Genomic DNA, 20,533 nt, shown 5'->3' on the forward strand with positions numbered 1-20,533 from the left:
GTTGTGTCACCATACTGAGAGAATAGTTGGAAGAACAAGAAAAAGGTAAAACTCAATTATTTAACTCGAAGGGAGGTGAGAAATGAACTCTTTTCCAGGAATGGTGGAGTGTTCCTTTAAGTGTCCTATGTTTCCAGCGTGGTTGGTAGCCAGAAGAAATATTTATGTGCCTACTTCACTCTTAACTTCATAGAGCTCACAGTTGAGCTGAGATTTGTTGATTTGGACTGTGACGTGACTGAAGAAAGATCTGTGGTCCTGTGCAGGTTTTATTTTTTAAAAGAACACTCTGCCGTTATTTGAGAAATAGGTTTGGTGTTCCGATTGTCTTACAGTTAAACAGTCTCCAGTTTTAAGTCATTATTTTTTTTTTAACTCATTAATTCATAAAACTGTAATGGATGTCATGGATCACTCGATCCGGTTGTAGTATCCCTGAATCTGGAAGTAGCACTTTGGCCACTGGACTAATCCAATTTAGTGATTTTAAGTGATAATTTTGACAAGCTAATTGCCAAATATTTCAGGAGATGGCCTGAATGGATTTGAAACTTATACTGTTCAACTGTAAGGGGGTTGAAAAAATGAACCAATTTACCCAAAAAATAAGCGGAGTGTTCTTGAAAGCAAGTCTTCTTTTCTGCATTCACCTTGGCCTGTGGCTGGAGCAATCCCTAGCCACCAACACAGTAGAGGTACAGTAGAGTTGGATGTTGTGTCTGTAAAACATTTCATTTTTGATAATATTTTCTATTTAAGAGATTAACAGACAATGTCAATACGTACATGTCAAAGACTGTTGTGTGAGAGCCACCTTAGATCTCAATGGAGTCACACTTGTATTTTTCATTGTATTTCTAATTTGGCTGTGTACGATGATGATGTATGCTCATGGTTCCAGAAGCTAGCTTTACGATCACTGTTCTTTTGTAATTAAATAATGAGGAAAAAAAACCTAAAATGTCATTTATGGCTTCTACATTGTAGTTGCAGCGATTATGCGTATAGTGAAACACACACATTGACACACAAACACACATATGCACTCTTTCTCTTTCTCTTCTCTCTTGTCTCTCTCTCTCTCTCTCACACACACACACACACACACACACACACACACACACACACACACACACACACACACACACACACAAAGGGGGAAAATCTAATGACTTGCTTAATAACCAATGTAATTTCTGTGCGTGTGTGTGTGTGGCCTGCATCCTTGACTATGGAACGAAAGACAGCATGTATATGATATATACATTAAAGGAGGTACAGCAGGCAGGGCATAGCCTCACTACTGACTCGCTGGACTGGAGGAGGACATCACAGCCACAGAAAGGAGTGGCTGGCTGCTCGACTGGGGGAGTGGAGTGTGTGTGTGTGTGTGTGTGTGTGTGTAGGGTAGATGGATGGAAACAATGCAGACTGCATACGCTAATCAATGGCCAGGCCACACACACACACACACACACACACACACACACACACACACACACACACAGAAAGGCAGCGACGGCAGGCGGAGTGGCAGCAGCGGGGGTGCACTGACGACCAGTTGTCTTGGCAACCCCAGCCTTGCGGGCCGGCACAGCCTGGGTCTCACCCTGGCTGCCTGGCTGGCGAGCGCTCGCGAGCGAACATCTGCCCACTGTGGGGACAGAGGGAATTGTGGGAGATGAATTGGAGAGGGGGTGGGGGGGCTGGCACTGTGTGTGTGTGTGTGTGTGTGTGTGTGTGTGTGTGTGTGTGTGTGTGTGAGAGAGAGAGAGAGAGGGAGATAGAGGGGTACTGTGTGTGTGTGTGTGTGTGTGTGTGTGTGTGTGTGTGTGTGTGTGTGTGTGTGTGTGTGTGTGTGTGTGGTAGAGGGAAAGGGTAAGGGAGGGATAGAGGGGGATAGCGAATGGGGGGTTGAATAATTACACACGTAGTGCCCAATGAGAAGGAGAGGATTTGTTTATAATCACCCATTCCTACAGGCGATTTGACAGCTGTCTGGACCTCACTTGCATCATCTCCCTCTTCCTTCCTCTTTAACTCTCTCTCTCTCTCTCTCTCTCTCTCTCTCTCTCTCTCTCTCTCTCCCTCCCTCTCCTCCCCGAAATGGTTTCTGTCACTGAAACGCTGAATGATGAATGGTGGGAGATAGCAAAATGAGAAATGGGGAGATGGAGGGGCTGTTGCAACCAGGCAGACAAGGGGAAAAATAAAAAAAAAGATGGAGGGAGGGAGGGAGGAGAGAAAAAAAGAAAAGGGGGGATGGATGGATGGGTGTGACAGGCAGCATATATTAGGCCCCCCAACAGCGCTGGGAGAGAGGCAAGACGTAATTAACAAATCTGTGCAGGTTGAATGTCACCCAGCCAGCACGTCGTCGAAAACGCTCGTCCTTTCTTGTCATCCAAGAGGCTGTTTCTACCATTGGACATGATGGGTGGGTGGCTTTTTTGTGTGTACCAATGACGTGTATATACAGGTCAGTGGTGTGTACAGCACACATGGAAGCATTTGGGGGGTCTGTCAAGATTTTGATACTAAACACATAAACAGCGTTGAAGTCAATTAATCTTGAACATGAACATGGGCATGGCACACAGTACCTGAATCAAAAATACTCAAAAACAACAAAAAAAATCACCTGGAAATATGTATGTATAGATGTTGTAGTGACTAGCTTCTGAGAGCACTTCCAAACCTTTTTCTTGTGATACAGTCGTTGCTGTGTACATAAGTGTGATACATACAGTACATTGTTGTGTACATTCTTGTATACACAGTACTGGGGTCTGTGTAAAATGTCAAATCTTGTTTGTTGTGTCGTGTGAACAGTATTAATCAGCGGGCTCTAGTGTGTGTATTTCTGTGCCAAAACTGAAATGCCTTCTGTGTGGAGTGGTAACACTGGTGGTGGTGTGTGTGTGTGTGTGTGTGTGTGTGTGCGCGTGTGCACGGCACGGCACGCGCAAAATCGTAGGGAGATGTGGTACATTAGCTTCTCAATCATGTGAGTGTAATGTGTTCCTGACGTATGATTATGGCACACACACACACACACACACACACACACACACACACACACACACACACACACACACACACACACACACACACACACACACACACACACACACACACACACACACACACACTCCCCTGGGCAAGGCAGGGAGGAGGACACCATGATGGAGTGGCAAGGGATGATGGGAGGTTTTTTTTTCTCTTGTTGAGGAGCACCAAAATGAGAATGAAAGACCGACGTCTGTTGTATTGGCCAGGGAAGCTGATAGGGAGAGACAAAGGGACCAGTTGTCCCGGGCCCGGGGTAAGGGGGGGCCCATAATTGGGTATGTGGTTGGTTGGGGTCCCTTTCAGATGACTTTGTCCTTTGAGTGTGACCAAAGCTGTCAGCGGCAGTGGCGGAACAATTACACACAGGGCCCCAGGGCAAGACACTTGTAGGGCCCCTCATACAGCCTATCAAGGTGACAATAGGGCCCCCACTACCAATATAGGAGGGCCCCGGGGCAAATGCCCTGCTTGCCCCTAGCTCCGCCCCTGGTCAGCGGCCCTGGTGTTGGCAACACAGACAAAAACAGAAATAGAACACCTTCAAATTCAGGTCTGCATCTGAAGAATGTAAATAATCAATCGAAAAGATTAGATTATCAAACTGGGAACACTAATGATGGGCTAGAGTTCTGAATCTTTTTTTTATCCCACTTCCCGGTTGTTTGGCTCTTTTTTGGCTTTTTCAATACAGCTTTTTTTACCTGATTTGTATTCGGTTCTTTTGTGCGAACCCGCTTCTTTTTTAAAATAATGAATTGAAAAAATAAATCAAACTGAAAATCATTATCGTTAATCGACAATGATCAAGCACATACTAATTGTCGATTATTGTTGTTGCAGTTAGTATTATTTATCTTGTCAACTTTTTTTCCTGTGTGTGTGTGTGTGTGTGTGTGTGTGTGTGTGTGTGTGTGTGTGTGTGTGTGTGTGTGTGTGTGTGTGTGTGTGTGTGTGTGTGTGTGTGTGTGTGTGTGTAATGCATATTAGAGAGAACGTACAGTACACGTGCAATGTGCCCATGTGTGCAGGTATGAAAACACATTAGTGTGTGCCGGTGTGTGGTGAATGATGAGGACGGTGCCCTATCTGTGAGGTGGAGTCATCATTCAGTATCATGCCACCACAGGAGGCATCATTGGTGCAGTTACGACTGAACTAGGAACAAAAAAGGACCGGGCATTTTGGTAAGCCTTTTGCCTAAATCATTGGGCCAGTCTCTAAGAAAATACAAAAAAAATCACAAAATATCAACCCCCGAGGACTGTCGGCCCACCGGGAAATGCCTCATATGCCAGATTAACCGTCCAGTGTGTGGTGGAGAGTGCGGTGTGCCATGCCCTACTCCTCTACGCTCCACTACGGTTTTACTAATGAGGCATGTCATTCCACTTCAGACGCCCTGATGAGAACTCGTGGATGACGTCAGAACTAAAAATGGAGAAAATGGGATACACTTCTGTACCCTTCTTCTACCCCGGCTCATACAAAAAAGAATATGTAATGTGTACAAGCCTTGTAAAGAAATGTGTAATGTGTTCAATCAGGGCCGCTGACAGCTTTCGCTGGACCGAGGACAAAGTAATTCGAAAGGGCCCCCCACTCAAAACATACAATGTAATGAGAAACCAATTCTGGGCCCCCTCTGTCCCTGGGCACGGGACAATTGTCCCCTTTGTCCCTGTCGTCCTCCCTGTGTACAATCCTTGTAAAGAAGTGTGTAATGTGTACAAGCCTTATACTGTACAAGGAAAATAAGAAATGAGCTGTAGCAGACCTCTAGGAATCATTTGATTTAGTTTAATATTTTTGTGTGTGGGATATAATGATGTACTGTATATCTCTAGTATACCCTACAATGTTATTACGCACACCCTATTACAGTATACCCCTGTAGGTCCCATCAGACCAGCATATAGAGGCCTTAAAATGGTAGAGTACTGAGGTCCAACTGTCAAGACAAGCTACTAAAATACATACTGCACCTTTAAAATGGCTAGACCTCACCACAACTGTGGCAATACCTCACTATCATAGGAGGCATCATGTGGTGTGGCCAGAGTAATTTAAACATATGAGAGGGCTCACTCATGAAATTACCCGCAATTACCAACCAGCCCCAGTACCTCACAGACAAGTGAAAAAAAATAGCCTAATGGTTTTCAATGGTTCTGCCTGAAAAAAAACCCCTGACATATTCATGTTAGATTCAGAACTAATTTCTTTTGAGAATTTTACGATTTTTTTGTGCCTCTAGACCCGGGCCGGGAATCGGACCCGGGTCAGGCGCATGGCAGGCGAGTGCCCCACCGGATGGCCACGGCAGGGCCAACCAACATAGTTCTTGACAGGAAATTTGTATTTATGAGATTGATGACTGAAAATGAGACTAGAATATATTTTAGCATTTAGCCCAAATGTCTCCACTCAGGTTTCCCAGCCATCACTGACTCAAAGTCGCCATCTCGGTGGAACTGTACGTATATAAGGGAACAATAGGAGCCAATGAGAGTAAGCCTTCTCATACGTGAACGCCACTTCAGTAACGAGGCGTGCCTTCCCAGCCCAGCCACTTTTCCTGATGAATACCCATACCTCATATCACCATTAAAACCAGATCAGCTATTAAAAGAGGAGTAAGTATCTGAGGCATCATAGTGGTATGGTGCGGTGTGGGCCATACTCCACTGTGGCTGCGGTGAAAGCGTGCAGCTTCACAAATGATGCCCGTAATTCTATCCTAGCTGTGTGGTGTGGTGTGGTGTGCAACTTCACTAATGACTCCAGTCATTCCATCCTAACTGTGTGGTGTGGTGTGGTGTGCAACTTCACTAATGACGCCTGTCATCCCAGCCCACCCACCCCTCTGATGATAACACCCTTTTCATGGCTCACATCACAACTGAAAGAACATGATTGGCCAAGCTAAGGGTGGCCTTACTGTACCCTTTTATATAAGCACTTGTACGTATACCATATTAGACATTTACAAGATCCTACACACCCATTTGTAGTGTAGACCAGAACACAGGCATCAGCATGTGGTCCACTGTGGTTGTGGTGAGAGCATGCAGCTTCACATACTGATGAGTGATGATCATATCTGATGATATCGCAACCAGATACTGCACTGTTAGTGTGTGTGTGTGTGTGTGTGTGTGTGTGTGTGTGTGTGTGTGTGTGTGTGTGTGTGTGTGTGTGTGTGTGTGTGTGTGTGTGTGTGTGTGTGTGTGTGTGTGTGTGTGTGTGTGTGTGTGGATATGATACACATACAGTATATTCACTGACAGGTCATGTCATGATCAGAGTAGAGGGGATTGAGTAACCTATGATGGACCACCTCACCACTGTTCAACAACTGTTTGTAATAATTTGATGCATCTCTCTATTTTGATGACTTGCGCAAAGTTTACATCCTTACATCCATAAAAAAAACATTTTCTACCACGGATTCAAGAAAAATGGTGCACTACATCTTACAATCAAATAGAACATTTATTAAGACATAGAAACACAGACTCTTCTCAAACTTGAACCCCCATCAGGTTGACTGGTCGGTTGTTGTAGCGTTTTGAAATGTCTGCTTCAATCTGCACAGAAAAAAAAACAACCTGATTCAGATACTCATACATATACAGAAAAAAGACAGTAAAATATTGATTTCTAACACACCCACAGAATTCCAAAGCAGTTCAGACACATTGTGTCCTGCATGCTTTGTGGCTAGCAAGTCTGAGTTGGCAAGGAGGTCTATCTGAGGTGTGTGTGTGTGTGTGTGTGTGTGTGTGTGTGTGTGTGTGTATTACCAGTTTGCGTAGGTCCTGTGTGTGTGTGTGTGTGTGTGTGTGTGTGTGTGTGTGTGTGTGTGTGTGTGTGTGTGTGTGTGTGTGTGTGTGTGTGTGTGTGTGTGTAATATACAGTATTACCTGTTTGCGTAGGTCCTGGATGCGTGTGGCCAGCAGGTCTATCTGTGGCTCCAGCTGGGCCTGCTCCTCCAGGCTCTCCTGCCTCCTCTCGGCCAGGTTAGTCCTCTTCAGCAGCAGGATGTCCGCCTGCTTCAGCTTCTGACGAAGCATCTCTGACACACGCTCCACATACCTTTCACACACACACACACACACACACACACACACACACACACACACACACACGCGCACGCACGCACGCACACACACGCACGCACGCACACACACACACACACACACACACGCACGCACGCACATACAAACACGCACACGCGTACGCACACACACACAATTAATACAGGAATACACATATACACCATCTGCACACACAATCAATGCACAAACATAAATACGCACACCTCCAATACATGCTCCACATAGCTGATTACCACACACACACGTGGACACACACGCACATGCACGCACAAACACACACACACACACACACACACACACACACACACACACACACACACACACACACACACACACACACACACACACACACACACACACACACACACACACACACACACACACACACACACACACACACACACACACACACGATATCCATATAAATCCTGCGTGAGTAGTTCTCTGCTAATTGCCGCCTGGGTTCCATTAACTTAGAAGTGTGCATCAGATGGACACAATGTGTCGACGTGGTCGTATTGAGGCAAAACTTCTATCGTACAGATGTGATGCAGTGAGACAGTTGTAACACATGTCGCTTCTTTCTTTCACGACACTGCTAATTTCAAACAAGCACGTATGGGGAGCGTAGCATAGTTTTCTGTGACATGTGATGTGGTTACATGAGAGTACTGTGGCCAGATGTGCTGACATCATGACTTTCTATATGATGTTACAGGAATAATCCGATTGCAAAAGGCCCTTTCACACGTGTAGGCCAATATTTCGGAACTTGTTTTAAACTGCGTACTGCTAATATTCCATTTGAAAATGGAATACTTGGCCCTACCATGGTGCTAACGGTAGGGCACTCGTCTACTACACGGCCGACCCGAGTTCGGTTCCCGGCTCAGGTCTTTGCCTGCCCTTTCCCCGTCTCTCTCTCTTTCTGTTTCTGCTTAACTGTCCTGTCTGATTAACACCAATAAGGGCTGGTAAAGCCCCAAAAATACTTTTTAAAAAGCTAATGGAATACTTGGAGCATTTAACTTCAGTGGCTGTGGTTGAAGTGATAGTTTGGATCCTAGTGACTGGTGACTAGACGTGATGAGATGAAGGTATGAGTTTCTTATATGAAAACATGGTGACGATGTGTGATAGAAGTTTGTGTGATGTAGTGCATTATTTTCCAACTAGGAGCCCACCTGAAATTTTCACAAATGTTTGGGACCCACCTCTGACCCAAAAAACAATAAAACTCTCAAAAAAATGATTTTGATTGTTAAGGAAATGATTTCAAGGCCCACTTAGAATGCCCTTCAGGGCCCAACGGTGGTAGCCTGGGCGAAAGCCGACTACTGGTACAATATAGTGCATACAAATAAGAATACAAATGACAAAAGTATAAAATAGTGTTACCATAACCAATCAGTAACGGACTCCGCGGGTGAGTTCGGCATCACCACTCTCAACTGTTTGCTGATTGGCAGAACAGTGAGCGAACCCAGCTAGGAGGCTTTCGCCAGACTATGTGCGGAGCCAAAATCTTTTGGTGGAAGTACATAGGATGGCATCGCCAGTCTACAACGGTGGGCCCCGCCCAAAGACTGAGAATCACTGGGGTAGTGTAATGCCCATACCGTGGCGAGGCCTGGATCATGAAGAGGTGCTGCATGCGTAGCGAGGTGAGCCGCCCCGTCAGGCCGCGCACCTCCGCCAGCATGGCCGCCACGCGCTCGGCCGTCTGGGCCTGGATGACCGAGGGGGCCAGCTGGAACTGGCTCATGGACACCACGTCCCCCTCCACCGCCATCTCGCCCAGACGCTGGCTCAGGAACACCTCCAGCTGCAGGAGGACAAAGCAGAATGACAAACACGCATCAGTATAGTGCCCTACAAAGGCAAAATGCAGTAACTACATATATATATTTTTTTTAAAGATAATTTTATGGGCTTTTTGGGCCTTTATTTCGGATAGGACAGTGAAGGTGCGACAGGAAGTGAGTGTGGAGAGAGATGGGGTAGGGCTGGGAAATGACCCCGGGGTCCCCGTGGTCATGCAAGCCCAAGTGTGGGGGGCTTAGCGCGCTGCACCACAGTGCCCCCGTAACTACATATTTTGACAAAATTGAATTGAGACTGAAAATGGTCTTCATTACACTTCCTTTAACTTGTGACAAAGCCTTACAGTCCAAATGTGTCCCATTTCAGGATTTTGATATGTCAACTTTGCAGTAACTACAATATCCAACCTACAGTAGTACCAAGACTTGGAAGGCACTTTTCTCTCTTTCAATGTAGTTACTGCACTTTGCCTTTGTAGCGTTTCTTAATTGGCCGGCACCCAAAAATGGGTTCAGAGTAATTCCCCCTTTTATTGCCAGTCACAAAATGGAGATAAGATGCAGTGGTAAATACATGGCTGTCAAGTTCAAGTTACTGCAAATTTGACGAAGCAAAATCTCTACAAACGGGACACATTTGGACCACAAGGCCTTGTCTGAAGATAAAGGAGGTGCTATGAAGACCATTTTCAGTCTAAACTCAATTGACATAACTATGTCGTTACTAGACTTCAGTTACTAGATAATAGATGCTATACACTGTATATTATGGCATAGTACTATAGAGGGAGCGCAGTGAAGTCAATGCAAACCATGACCGTAGATAGTATAGTGTAGTATAGTATAGTGCAGTGTAGTGAGGTATATCAGGTAAATCAGTATTGGTGATTTTACACTGTGTTAGTGTATTTCCACACCCCCACACAGCACGTGACGTGCACATCCACATTGACATATGCCCTCAGTGTACAGAACCTAGATACACATAAATGCCCAACATATTTTAAAAAATGTGTGTGTGTGTGTGTGTGTATGTGTGTGTGTGTGTATGTGTATGTGTATGTGTATGTGTATGTGTGTGTGTGTGTGTGTGTGTGTGTACACATGCGAAAACACAAAGTGATACAACAGTTCCACCATGAAAAACAGGGTAATGACCTGATGATCACTCATCACCAGGGCGACCACATTCGAAACCGCTCTGTCTTGTGAGGGAGGCCGAAAGAGTGCCTTCAACTGTTCCTGGATGTAATTCAGTTATCCATGTCTAGCCTTTCATGTCAATAGGACCTTTGAAATTTGAACTCTTCCTACAGGCCAGAAAATCAATGTGGCAAAATCAGATATCATATTGCGAGCATGATTTTCAAAGGGCCCCTACGGGTAAAACGGCAGTGTGTCTGAACTAGTCACAAACCAAATCGCTGTTAAGGCGTGATTATACGGTCATTTTGGGGTTGAACTCGAGTTACAGTTCAGACATGATCACATGATCATGATCAATGTGAATGTCATATGTACACACTACACTAAAGTACAGTCTGTGATCAGCACATACAGCTCCTCCGGTTACGCGTATGCATGACGGTCCATCGCTTCTGTGTGGCGTGTGTTTCTTAACCACTTTGTTCAGAGTCCTTATTATAAGGTTGTTATTACCGAAACGCTAATGACGGAGTATACATCAGTTACAGTGTTTAAGACCTCTGGTAATGTCACAGCAATGTTATTATGATGTAGCTGACGTTCTCAGCTAAGAATGAATAGGGCTGCCGACGGGCTCATCTGCACTAAGAGGATAGACATTATTTGTTCAATGATGCATATAGGGGAGGAGCAGCGTGTGTGTAGACCATTTGAACAGTTTGGTTAAAGAAACATAGGGTATTTGTTTAATACCAGCAATCCCGTGAGCAAAGCAGAAATGGATTAGGAACAAAATATTCAGACATCCTTTGTTGTTGTACAAATGGACAACAGAGTTACGGTACATTCCATTGTCCCCAGTCCCGTCCTCGACTTGGCTATAGCCCTGCCTCCGTGGAGAAAAACAATAAAGTCCCCCCTCCCCAACATCCAGATTTCAAATGAAAAAAAAAGATATTGGATCAAACTTCTGTTGTCAATGACGTCTTGCGACATCCTCAGGAGGCCACAAGCACAAGGGAGGATGGGAGGTTGGATAATGGAAAGGGCCCCGAGTTTCCTTTACCTCCATCAGTTCGTCGATGAACTGGCTGCGGGTCTGTGGCTTCTCCAAGATGCTTAGAGCGTCTTCACCTCTTGCCACGCCTTCCGGACCTGAGAACACAGCAAACACATAAACTAAGGTCCCAAGATTTTCATTGAACATAAAGGGGTGGGATGAGCTCGGAAAACAGTGACACCATGTGGATGATAAAGAAAAGCATGGAGGACATTGATTGGCAATAATCTGAATTCAGAGATGGAAACCTGGGTACTATTTCAAGAACCAAGGTGATAAACCTGGCTAAGTTAACCTACAGGAAGTGGTAAACCTGCTAATAGATAGTCCACAGATGCCATTTAGCTCAGAAAATGAGGACTCCTAGTCCTTCTACTATGTGATTTACCACTACCTCAAAGGTAATGTAACCTGGTTTACTACTTAGTCAGGTTCTTGGAATACTCCTCAGGTCCTCTCCGCCAGTGCTAGATACACATAATGTATGTATGGCGCCACCCGCAGGTGACCCAAAACACTGCGGGCAGAGACACAAAGAAGACAGACATACAGGGTCATTGCAATGGCCCGACCCCCAGTGGAAGAAAGAAATGTAACTTGGGTAGTAATAACACAAAGTGAAATGTAAAAGTACATTTCTTCACAACTGAACGATGCACTCAGATACTATGAATACTTACAGTCTGTTCCTGCGTCAACGACTTCGATCTCTATTGGGACACTACCCCCATCTCCCCAGTCAATCCCATCTGCAGCTGCCTCCTAGAGAGACAGAGACAAGCACAAAAAATATTTCAAACGAAAAAAAAAAATCCAACTACTTCACTGGAAAAATACAAATTTTTAGGGTCAGAAAAAAACTCTTCAGTGAGTTCCAAAGAGGATAATTTTTCCATGACCCAATCTTTTTTGAATCATCATCTGTTCAGCAGCTGCTCTCTATAAGGACAAAGTTGCTATGTGGCAGTGGAAACTTCAACCCTTAATAACCGAGTAGTGTGCAGAGAGAGAGAGCAGAGCTATCTGGTCTGGGTAGAGATGTCTTCCAAGGATGTAGTCATCACGGTCCTCAAGTAGAGGTGCTCCGATCACCATTTTTTGGGTCCGATCACCGATACCGATCACCAAAAATCTTTATCTGCCGATCACCGATCATTGCCGATCAGAGAAATTATTTCCTATTTTTTTAATAGCCTATTAATTATCCTTATTGAATACCATTTCTGCCCATAAACCAATCAATCTTAATTTGCACATGTCGCTTTCACAATGTAGGCCTATTATTAGGCTATTATTATTAGTATTATTATTATTATTATTATTATTAAGCTATTATTATTATTATTATTATCTTTCAGCTCTTTCATTTGTAATATAGCCTACAAGTAGGCCTAAGTCTACAGTATTAATCAATTTATAAGTTATTGCATATAATTACCAAACTATTTAAGATTGAATTGAAACTGAAACATTACATAAATGTATAAGTTATTGCATATAATTACTAAACTATTTAAGATTGAATTGAAGCTCAGACACCTGGATCTCAGTCTCTCGTCTTCTGCATACGAGAAAAAACCCTGTCGCTTTAAATGAGCAGCCTCGTGAGGAGAGCCCCTCCCCTCTCTGTCACTCACTGTCCACAGCTGCAGTGCTCCGCGGCCGTTCATATAGTCTGAGCTCTCTCCCTCTCCCCTCACCTGTCGCCGTTTGGCGTTTCAGCGACAATCAAACTAATCGACTGACTGTCAATTACAACTTTGAAAACAATAACGTTGGCATGCTTGTGCGGACAACGTGAACTTGTCGCGTGCTGACCGAGGCAACTTATAACGTAAAATGGCTAACTGGCGAGAAGTAGTCTATCGCAAATTACATTGTGACTGAAACACTTGAGATTCTACATACACAAAACAAGAAAAAAAACTTCACTTGAAAGAACAGGCAACACGCACAACACAGCGTGTCTGCGAGGAAAGCTCTTTCTCTGTAACACTCTTCATAGATTGTAGAATTCCCTGCACAGACTCATTGAGTTTCACCGTCCACTCTCCCTCTGTTGCTGTTTGGTGTTGCAGCGACTACAAACTAATGACCTGGCTGTCCATTAGGCTACAACTTTAAAAACAATACCGTTGATGATTGTTTTGGAAACGTTTAGTTGTTGCGTGCTGACAGGCTGTAACTCAAAATAGCGAACATGGCGAGACTGACACGTCATTCGCAAATTACAAGCGTCATGTAAACGGCGCATGGATCGGAAAATCAGATCATTGTTGATGCAGATATGATTATAAATGGTGAAAATGAAGGAGGGAATTCCAAAAACTTAAAGACAAGTAAAGATGCCTTATTTTGGTGCAGCAGCTGTGCAGAGCCAGCACCTAGGCTACATGCAGGCAGCGCCAGGTGTAAAGGCGAAATGGTTGCGTGAGGAATTTAATATCTCTGGATCGGTTTTTTGATCGGCATGTTTTTCCGATCACCGATCAGGCTATTTTTGGCCATTATCGGCCGAGCATGATCGGCTGCCGAGCAATCGGAGCACCTCTATCCTCAAGGATGATGAACTTTGTGGAAACACCACGTCCAAAGCCAGAGAACAGCAGTGACAAGTCGTTATTGTTGGTCTGGAATTATCTTCCAAACATGAGTTTGTACTTCAAGCCAAGAGCTAGGGGTGTGCAATATGAGAATATTTGTGATGATGGCCACTTTATCAGAGTGATGTTTACTTACTTAGTGCTAGTTGTCTTCACTTATCAGTGGGTTTACATTTTAATGTGTTTGCACATGCAAAATCACAAGTATATTCATTACAATCTGTTCAGAAAGGTTTGTAGCCCTAAAGTGCCTGTTTTTGTTTTGTTTCGGTGGAATACAGTGACTTGAACACTCTAACCCGCTCTGTTTACTAAATATCACAGGACCAGAAGAGAGAGGAAGGGAAATACAGGAAAGACATAACTGAAACTTGAGAGTACAACAATTCTAGCATTAGTGTGGTTCCACGGTCATCTGGTTGACTAACTTCACTTAATTCACGACACATGTGGCTCTACATGTCAGAATATGTAACAGAATACAGAGCTGTATGAAATAGAAGTAGAAGTACTCTCACATTAGAATGTAATTACAACACTAGTGGGATATGACATGGTTTGAACTTTGTAATATCACACCACTAGTGTAATAATTACATTTCTTTTAAAGAAAACATGTCCTAAACCTTTTACTCTTACCTCTGTACCAGACTCCAGACTGATGCCCCAGTCCACTCCATCCTCCACAGTGATCCCGAAGTTCACATCAGCGGACTCTGTCCCTGCACCCAGGTCACCCCAGTCAATCTGAGGGCAGACAATGGATGCAAAGACTTTTCACAAATGTACCAACAGATTCACATACCAACATACGTATGCAGGACTATAAATTATTTATTTTTTTCCATCACAAGACAAAATGTTTAAAAGTTGTTCAATCTTACTAGCGGCCAAACACACATTCAATAATGGGTCAAAGTGGCTAGTAAGCTTTCTTTTCTACCAGCCAAACTGAATTTTCACCAGCATCTGGCCGGTTGTGGGGGTGTTCATTTAGAGGCCTACACATATGGCAATAATGATAATAACGCATTCGACACGCCAAATCATTTACTCCCCTTCACTAGACACATGCCAATACATAGACACAGCCCACTACAATAACCGCCCCAGCTCTCACCATTTCTATGACGCTCACAACTGCCCAAATACATACACTAGGGTTGGGCGGTATACCGTTAAAAAAAACGTGATAACGGTTTCACCTACACAAGGTTCACTTTTTGATGAAAACCGTGATAACGGTTTTCACCTACACAAGGTTCACTTTTTTAAAAAAGTTTTTATTTAAAAAAAAAGTGATTAAAATAGAAATGGAGATTGATTTAAATTCAGGATTTTATCTCACTTTTAAATTTAATTTCAGCCTTTTCTTCAGAAACATTGAGATGTGGGGGAAAATCGCCGCTTATCAAAAAAAAACCTGGCAGAGAACCGTGATATCAATTTTCATTAAGAAAACCTTGATACGCATTTTTTCCTAAACCGCCCAGCCCTAACATACAAAAATACAATATACACAATAGAAACAAACAAACACACAAACAGACATACTGTACATCAGCTCACACGGACAGGGCCACAGACAGCTTTGGCTGGACCCAGGGACAATGTCACAGAGAGTGCGCTCTTCCATCCAACACAAACTAATGTTATAAGGACCCAATTCTGGGGCTACCCGCTCTCTGGATCTGGCACAACTGACTCCTTTGTCCACCACGCCTGTCAAGTTTCCCCTACACACAGACACCAAACATGCCCCAGTGCCAGTGCCAATGCCAATCCCATCCCTCACCACTCCCTCAGTGTGACACTACCAAAGCAACACAAGGCGTACAGATATTGTGCACACAAACAGACACACAGCAGTACATAGAGACCCACCCCACTAACAAACAAATAATACACACAGAGACGGGTCCCAGTACGAATATCCATCCAGTCTATCACAACTTCCTCAGTGACGGTGTCTGATGGGGCCATGCATACACAAATATGATATGCAATAGAAACAAACAAACACACACACAAATAGACATACATTGCCTCACTCAACTGGACACCACAAAGCATCCCCCACTACATTAAGCATCCCGTCTCTCACCACTTCCTCCGTGACGGTGTCTGGGGGGGCCTCCTCCACCACTGGCCTCTCGATGACCGTGGGCTCCTGTCCCGTCCTCCACTCGTATGCCGTCACGTTGCCTTTCTGCTGGACGAACCGCAGCATAGGCAGCACAGGCTCGTTCCTGAGACAACAGAGAATCACACAAACAGGCTCATACTGTCAGGTCCATTTTAAGGTGCACTGTGTAGGATGGTGGCCACAGTAGGTATTGCAACTACGCCGCTCATTGAAACGGTGCTGCTTATAGACAAATTTGATCTTTTCATGTATATTTATGAAATAATAAACTAATATTTACAAGTATGACCAAACTACAGTTATATTAGTTTTGCAGCTACAATGTCTATATCTGGACATTCAAAATGGTAGATATGGAGATGATCTACCTTTTCATGTATTAAAAGTGCAATTTTCCCAGTCATAATGACTGATTAGAATTTGATGGTGATTTTAGTATTTGTGAGACAGGTAACTTTTGGGAATTGCCAGCATGAGTTCTGAAAGAAACTGCTAAGAATATTACACAGTGCACCTTTAAGTCAAGACACACAAGACAATTCGAGACGCTGACGGAGATGCTTGATTTGTTTAGTTGTGTCCACAATTCTGCACGAAAGATTCAAGGACCTACGCAAGCAACTTGTGCCTGAAGAAAATAAGAAATATTCGGCCCACTCATGCTGCTCCCAAATTGTTGTACACCTGTCAACCTCACATGGTCTTCATCACCGGAACAGCAACAGGGGTTACCTTTATGTGATGGTTTTAATTCCGATGTAATAATTCAGAATTAAATAGTTCCGTCGAGTGTGACATTTACATTAAGTTTAAAAAGCGCAATTAAGTTTTGTTCTGAATTAAAATGAATTAATACAGAGTTTAATGTCTCATGTAACTGAGGCAAGTCTGTCGATTTTTTCCTTCTTTTCTTTATGCTCACTTTTGACTTGCCCCTTGTTTGATTGAATATGCATTCTTATTGGTAGTTGTTGTGTCTGACTCACCAGTCGGAGACGAACTCTGCGAAGGCTGAGTAGAGCTGGATGACCTCCCCTAGGCAGGCTGCATCCTTCCCAACCTCCTCCAGAGTAGTGGGCAGGTCCTTCACAAGCGCCTGGAGCTCTCTGGCCACATTATCACCCTGACAGGACACACACACACACACACACACACACACACACACACACACACACACACACACACACCATCAAGTAGTGATTGGTCCTTTCAGCATGTATACTGCTATACACAAACAGTGTATACACAAACTGCCAAGTAGTTCTTCATCTGCTCAGTGTGTCCTCACCGTGATGCCGTACTGCTTGCAGGCAGTGTAGTACTGGTCCCTCATGGCGGCGGAGGAGTTCTGGCAGTCCACCTCGCGCCGGCTCAGCTCCTGCTGCAGCTGCTGGGCCTTGGCCACCTGCCGACGCAGCGCCGGGCCCTCGTAGCTCACGCCACGGAACAACACGCTCGACACCTCAGCTAGGAGGGAGAGAGAGAGAGAGAGAGAGAGAGAGAGAGAGAGAGAGAGAGAGAGGTAGAGAGAAAGAGACAGACAATTGGAACAAACGGACGGACAGACAGACATGAGGAGGAGGAGGAGGAGGAAGAGGAAGGTGAAGAAAGAGAGGGGAGAGAAAAGAGAGGTTTCACAAATTCATTCTTCTTACGCAGCACTTGGCCCTCGTAGTGGAGAGGGGGAGAGAGAGAGAGAGAGAGAGAGAGAGAGAGAGAGAGAGAGAGAGAGAGAGAGAGAGAGAGAGAGAGAGAGAGAGAGAGAGAGAGAGAGAGAGAGAGAGAGAGAGAGAGAGAGAGAGAATTTGTATCTTACAACATAAAAAACAACAAAACATCTGGACCTTCATGGAAAAGCAGAGTGGACACTTCAAGACTACAGGAAATAACTACGTATAGGAACTGCAGTGCGAGGAAAAAGATTGCCATTTGTCCTTCTGATTCGTCTGTGTGTGTGTGTGTGTACTCTCACGTAAACCTCGGACAATTGGTGCCTTCTTGGCAGTCTCCAGAGCGGGTGTGTGAATGTGCGCGAATGTGTATGTGCATTTGAAAGCACTTTGAGTCATGTTTATGTTTGTGATATTGTGCTATTTAACAAGTCAAGCCTGTGAGCTCAGGGAGGAAATGTACATTCATAGAAATGTGAATGGCTTACCCAAATAAGCATTGTCTTTCTCGTATAACGAAATAATTTCTTGCCAGTCCTGATAAAAAAGAATGGAAAAAAATATTATGAGTGACAGAAAGAGGAAAGAAGAAAAAGAAGATACTATGCACCATATCCGTCCACAACACAGTTTACTGTGTTCACCTTCATCCGCTGAGATGAATATCTGCCAAAGATATTCTTTGAAGAGGCTTCCGTTCCCTTCAGGATTTCGACTATCCTAAGGCAATTAAAGTAGTGAATGTCTGCAATGACAGAAGAACACATAAAAGGTTTGCACCATGAAAAATCCCAACATGGAACCAACATCTCTCTCAAGTAAGCATTTACCTTAAAGGTCGACATTTCTTCTAAAGTGCACATTTGATTTTTTGCGGGGGTTGGGGATGAATTGTGCTTCTTAAAAATACTGAATAAAAAGATTTTAGAAGAGACATTTATTTTAATGCGATTTATTGCCCTGGTTAAACAAGGGCAAAATAAAATGTAAAACAAAATCAATGATATCAAGCCTGGCGTCACAATGCCAGAGGCCACAGGCAAGGACAGGAGGTAGACGCTTGACTTGAACATAAACATTACACATATATAATGGCTAACTCACGGGATCCAGACAAAAGCTGTTTGATTTCCTCATTCTCTGGCATGTCTTGGATGGCCGCATTGATCTTCTCCCGAATCTCGAGCATGGCACTCTGCCATTTCAGCGTGCAGTGTCTTCGGTCCACCAACCAGTCTGCATGGGCAGGGAAGATCAATATTATGACCTTCAAATAGGCGTTTCAGAGTTCCTTTCATCAACCGCAACTGACTTATACCCTTTTTCAGAAATCACAGCCACCTGTAGTCTAGGGGCTCCATTCCTTTTTAAAGATGATTTTTTTGGGGTCTTTTTTGACTTTACTTGATAGGACAGTGTGAGAGGTGGACAGGAAGCGAATTAGAAGAGAGACAGGGAGAGGTCGGCAGAGGTCCCGGGCCGGGAATCGAACCCGGGTCAGCCGCATGGCAGGCGAGTGCCCTACCAGTTGGCCACGGCAGGGCCCTAGAGCTCCATTCCATGTTAATCTTGCCATGCGGATGCCAACTAGCAGAGCCTGGCATAGTAAACTAGTAAGACTAGTAAAAAAGTGGTAGGTCGCAGGTTCGAGCCCAGAATAACAAACTAGTGCAGATGACTTAATTTGCATATGCACTACCGAACAAGCAAGCCTAGACTAAGTGTGTGCTGTAATGTACCATTCTGATCTGTCATATGGTCATATTGTAATACTAACAACAAGCAACACGAACGCTCATTCATTCTCATTGACACCCTATGGAGCATCCAGCAAGCAACATGTGTAAATTAACATATTGCACCTGTCTCATGTGTCATGTCATTAGATTAACAAGAAGCAGCAGGTTCATATTCATTCTCACAATCTCCTGCAGCACTTGTCATTCTTCCTGCTGGAATAAGTAGGCTACAGTGTAATTATCAAACCATACATACCAAGAAGTTTGCTGGTTTGGATGTCGATGGGTAGACTTTGTATGTTCTTCTAAAAAAAAACAAGCACACGCAAATGCATTAAGGAGTTAGGAGTGTTTTGCAAAGTAATAACATACTGTATGCTATAGAGGCTATGTGTATGGCATAATTAGAACATGCATCATTCGATCACTGCCACAAGTAAAGTTGATACAATGTTTCAGCTAATGTTTAGCTTGTGAACAGCAGGAAGCTAACGTCAACCAATTACCAAATTGTATTTGATTTTCAAATCGTGCATCACAACATTTACTGATTACTTACCTCCATTGTGCCTTCAGTTATATAACTTACAAACCTATTTGTACTTTAAACATTAGGGTGACAGCATTGCACAGCTAAAACACAAGCAATCTGGTACTGTGACAGCAGGCTGCCATGCCAGGCTGTGATGTTTACAGCAAAATGCCACGTAAAGTTGAAATAGACCAATCCCAGAGCAAGGATAGTCGATGTGGTATGAACCAATTGAAAAGCACTTTATTGCGAGGGCGACTGCGAGTTCGTTGACCTGCCAGCAGATGGCAGACTTGCTTCGAGTTGTTTGCAGAGACACGGCTCTGGAGTTATTCAGGCTCAGGAGTTGCCTTGTTGTTCAGTAGACTGAGAGTAGCAGGTGCAACATCATTATTCAGAAGAATTAGGCCTATATAACCTCCCCACGTTGGTTACATTTGCAACTCTGTCTTTCAGGAAATGGATGGATTCATCTGGTTCATAGTGTCTGGTTAATAATTTCCATTTCATCTTTTCAGAGCACCTATTTGTTGCCAGCGTAGGCCATTTGATGACAGGTTTATGAGTTTTCATGTTTACCTTAGGTTTACCAGCACCTTATCATAGCCATAGCGTCTAAATTTT

At 44.0% G+C, this 20,533-nt stretch overlaps 1 protein-coding gene across 1 annotated transcript; it reads right to left on the bottom strand.

Moving 5' to 3' along the window:
* Positions 1 to 6,545: 6,545 nt before the first annotated feature.
* Positions 6,546 to 20,072, bottom strand: cdk5rap3 (CDK5 regulatory subunit associated protein 3). The gene is made up of 14 exons (XM_063221103.1): positions 19,937 to 20,072; positions 19,634 to 19,682; positions 18,743 to 18,874; positions 18,283 to 18,383; positions 18,127 to 18,175; positions 17,257 to 17,435; positions 16,955 to 17,091; positions 15,927 to 16,071; positions 14,462 to 14,569; positions 11,900 to 11,981; positions 11,226 to 11,314; positions 8,810 to 9,015; positions 6,996 to 7,167; positions 6,546 to 6,659 (listed from the first exon to the last, which is right to left on the bottom strand). Exons 1-14 carry the CDS (start codon positions 19,940 to 19,942, stop codon positions 6,594 to 6,596), a joined length of 1,521 nt encoding a protein of 506 aa, XP_063077173.1. The 5' UTR covers positions 19,943 to 20,072; the 3' UTR covers positions 6,546 to 6,593.
* Positions 20,073 to 20,533: the final 461 nt, after the last annotated feature.

The sequence above is a fragment of the Engraulis encrasicolus genome, chromosome 17, assembly GCF_034702125.1.
Source record: "Engraulis encrasicolus isolate BLACKSEA-1 chromosome 17, IST_EnEncr_1.0, whole genome shotgun sequence".
Lineage (NCBI taxonomy): Eukaryota > Metazoa > Chordata > Actinopteri > Clupeiformes > Engraulidae > Engraulis > Engraulis encrasicolus.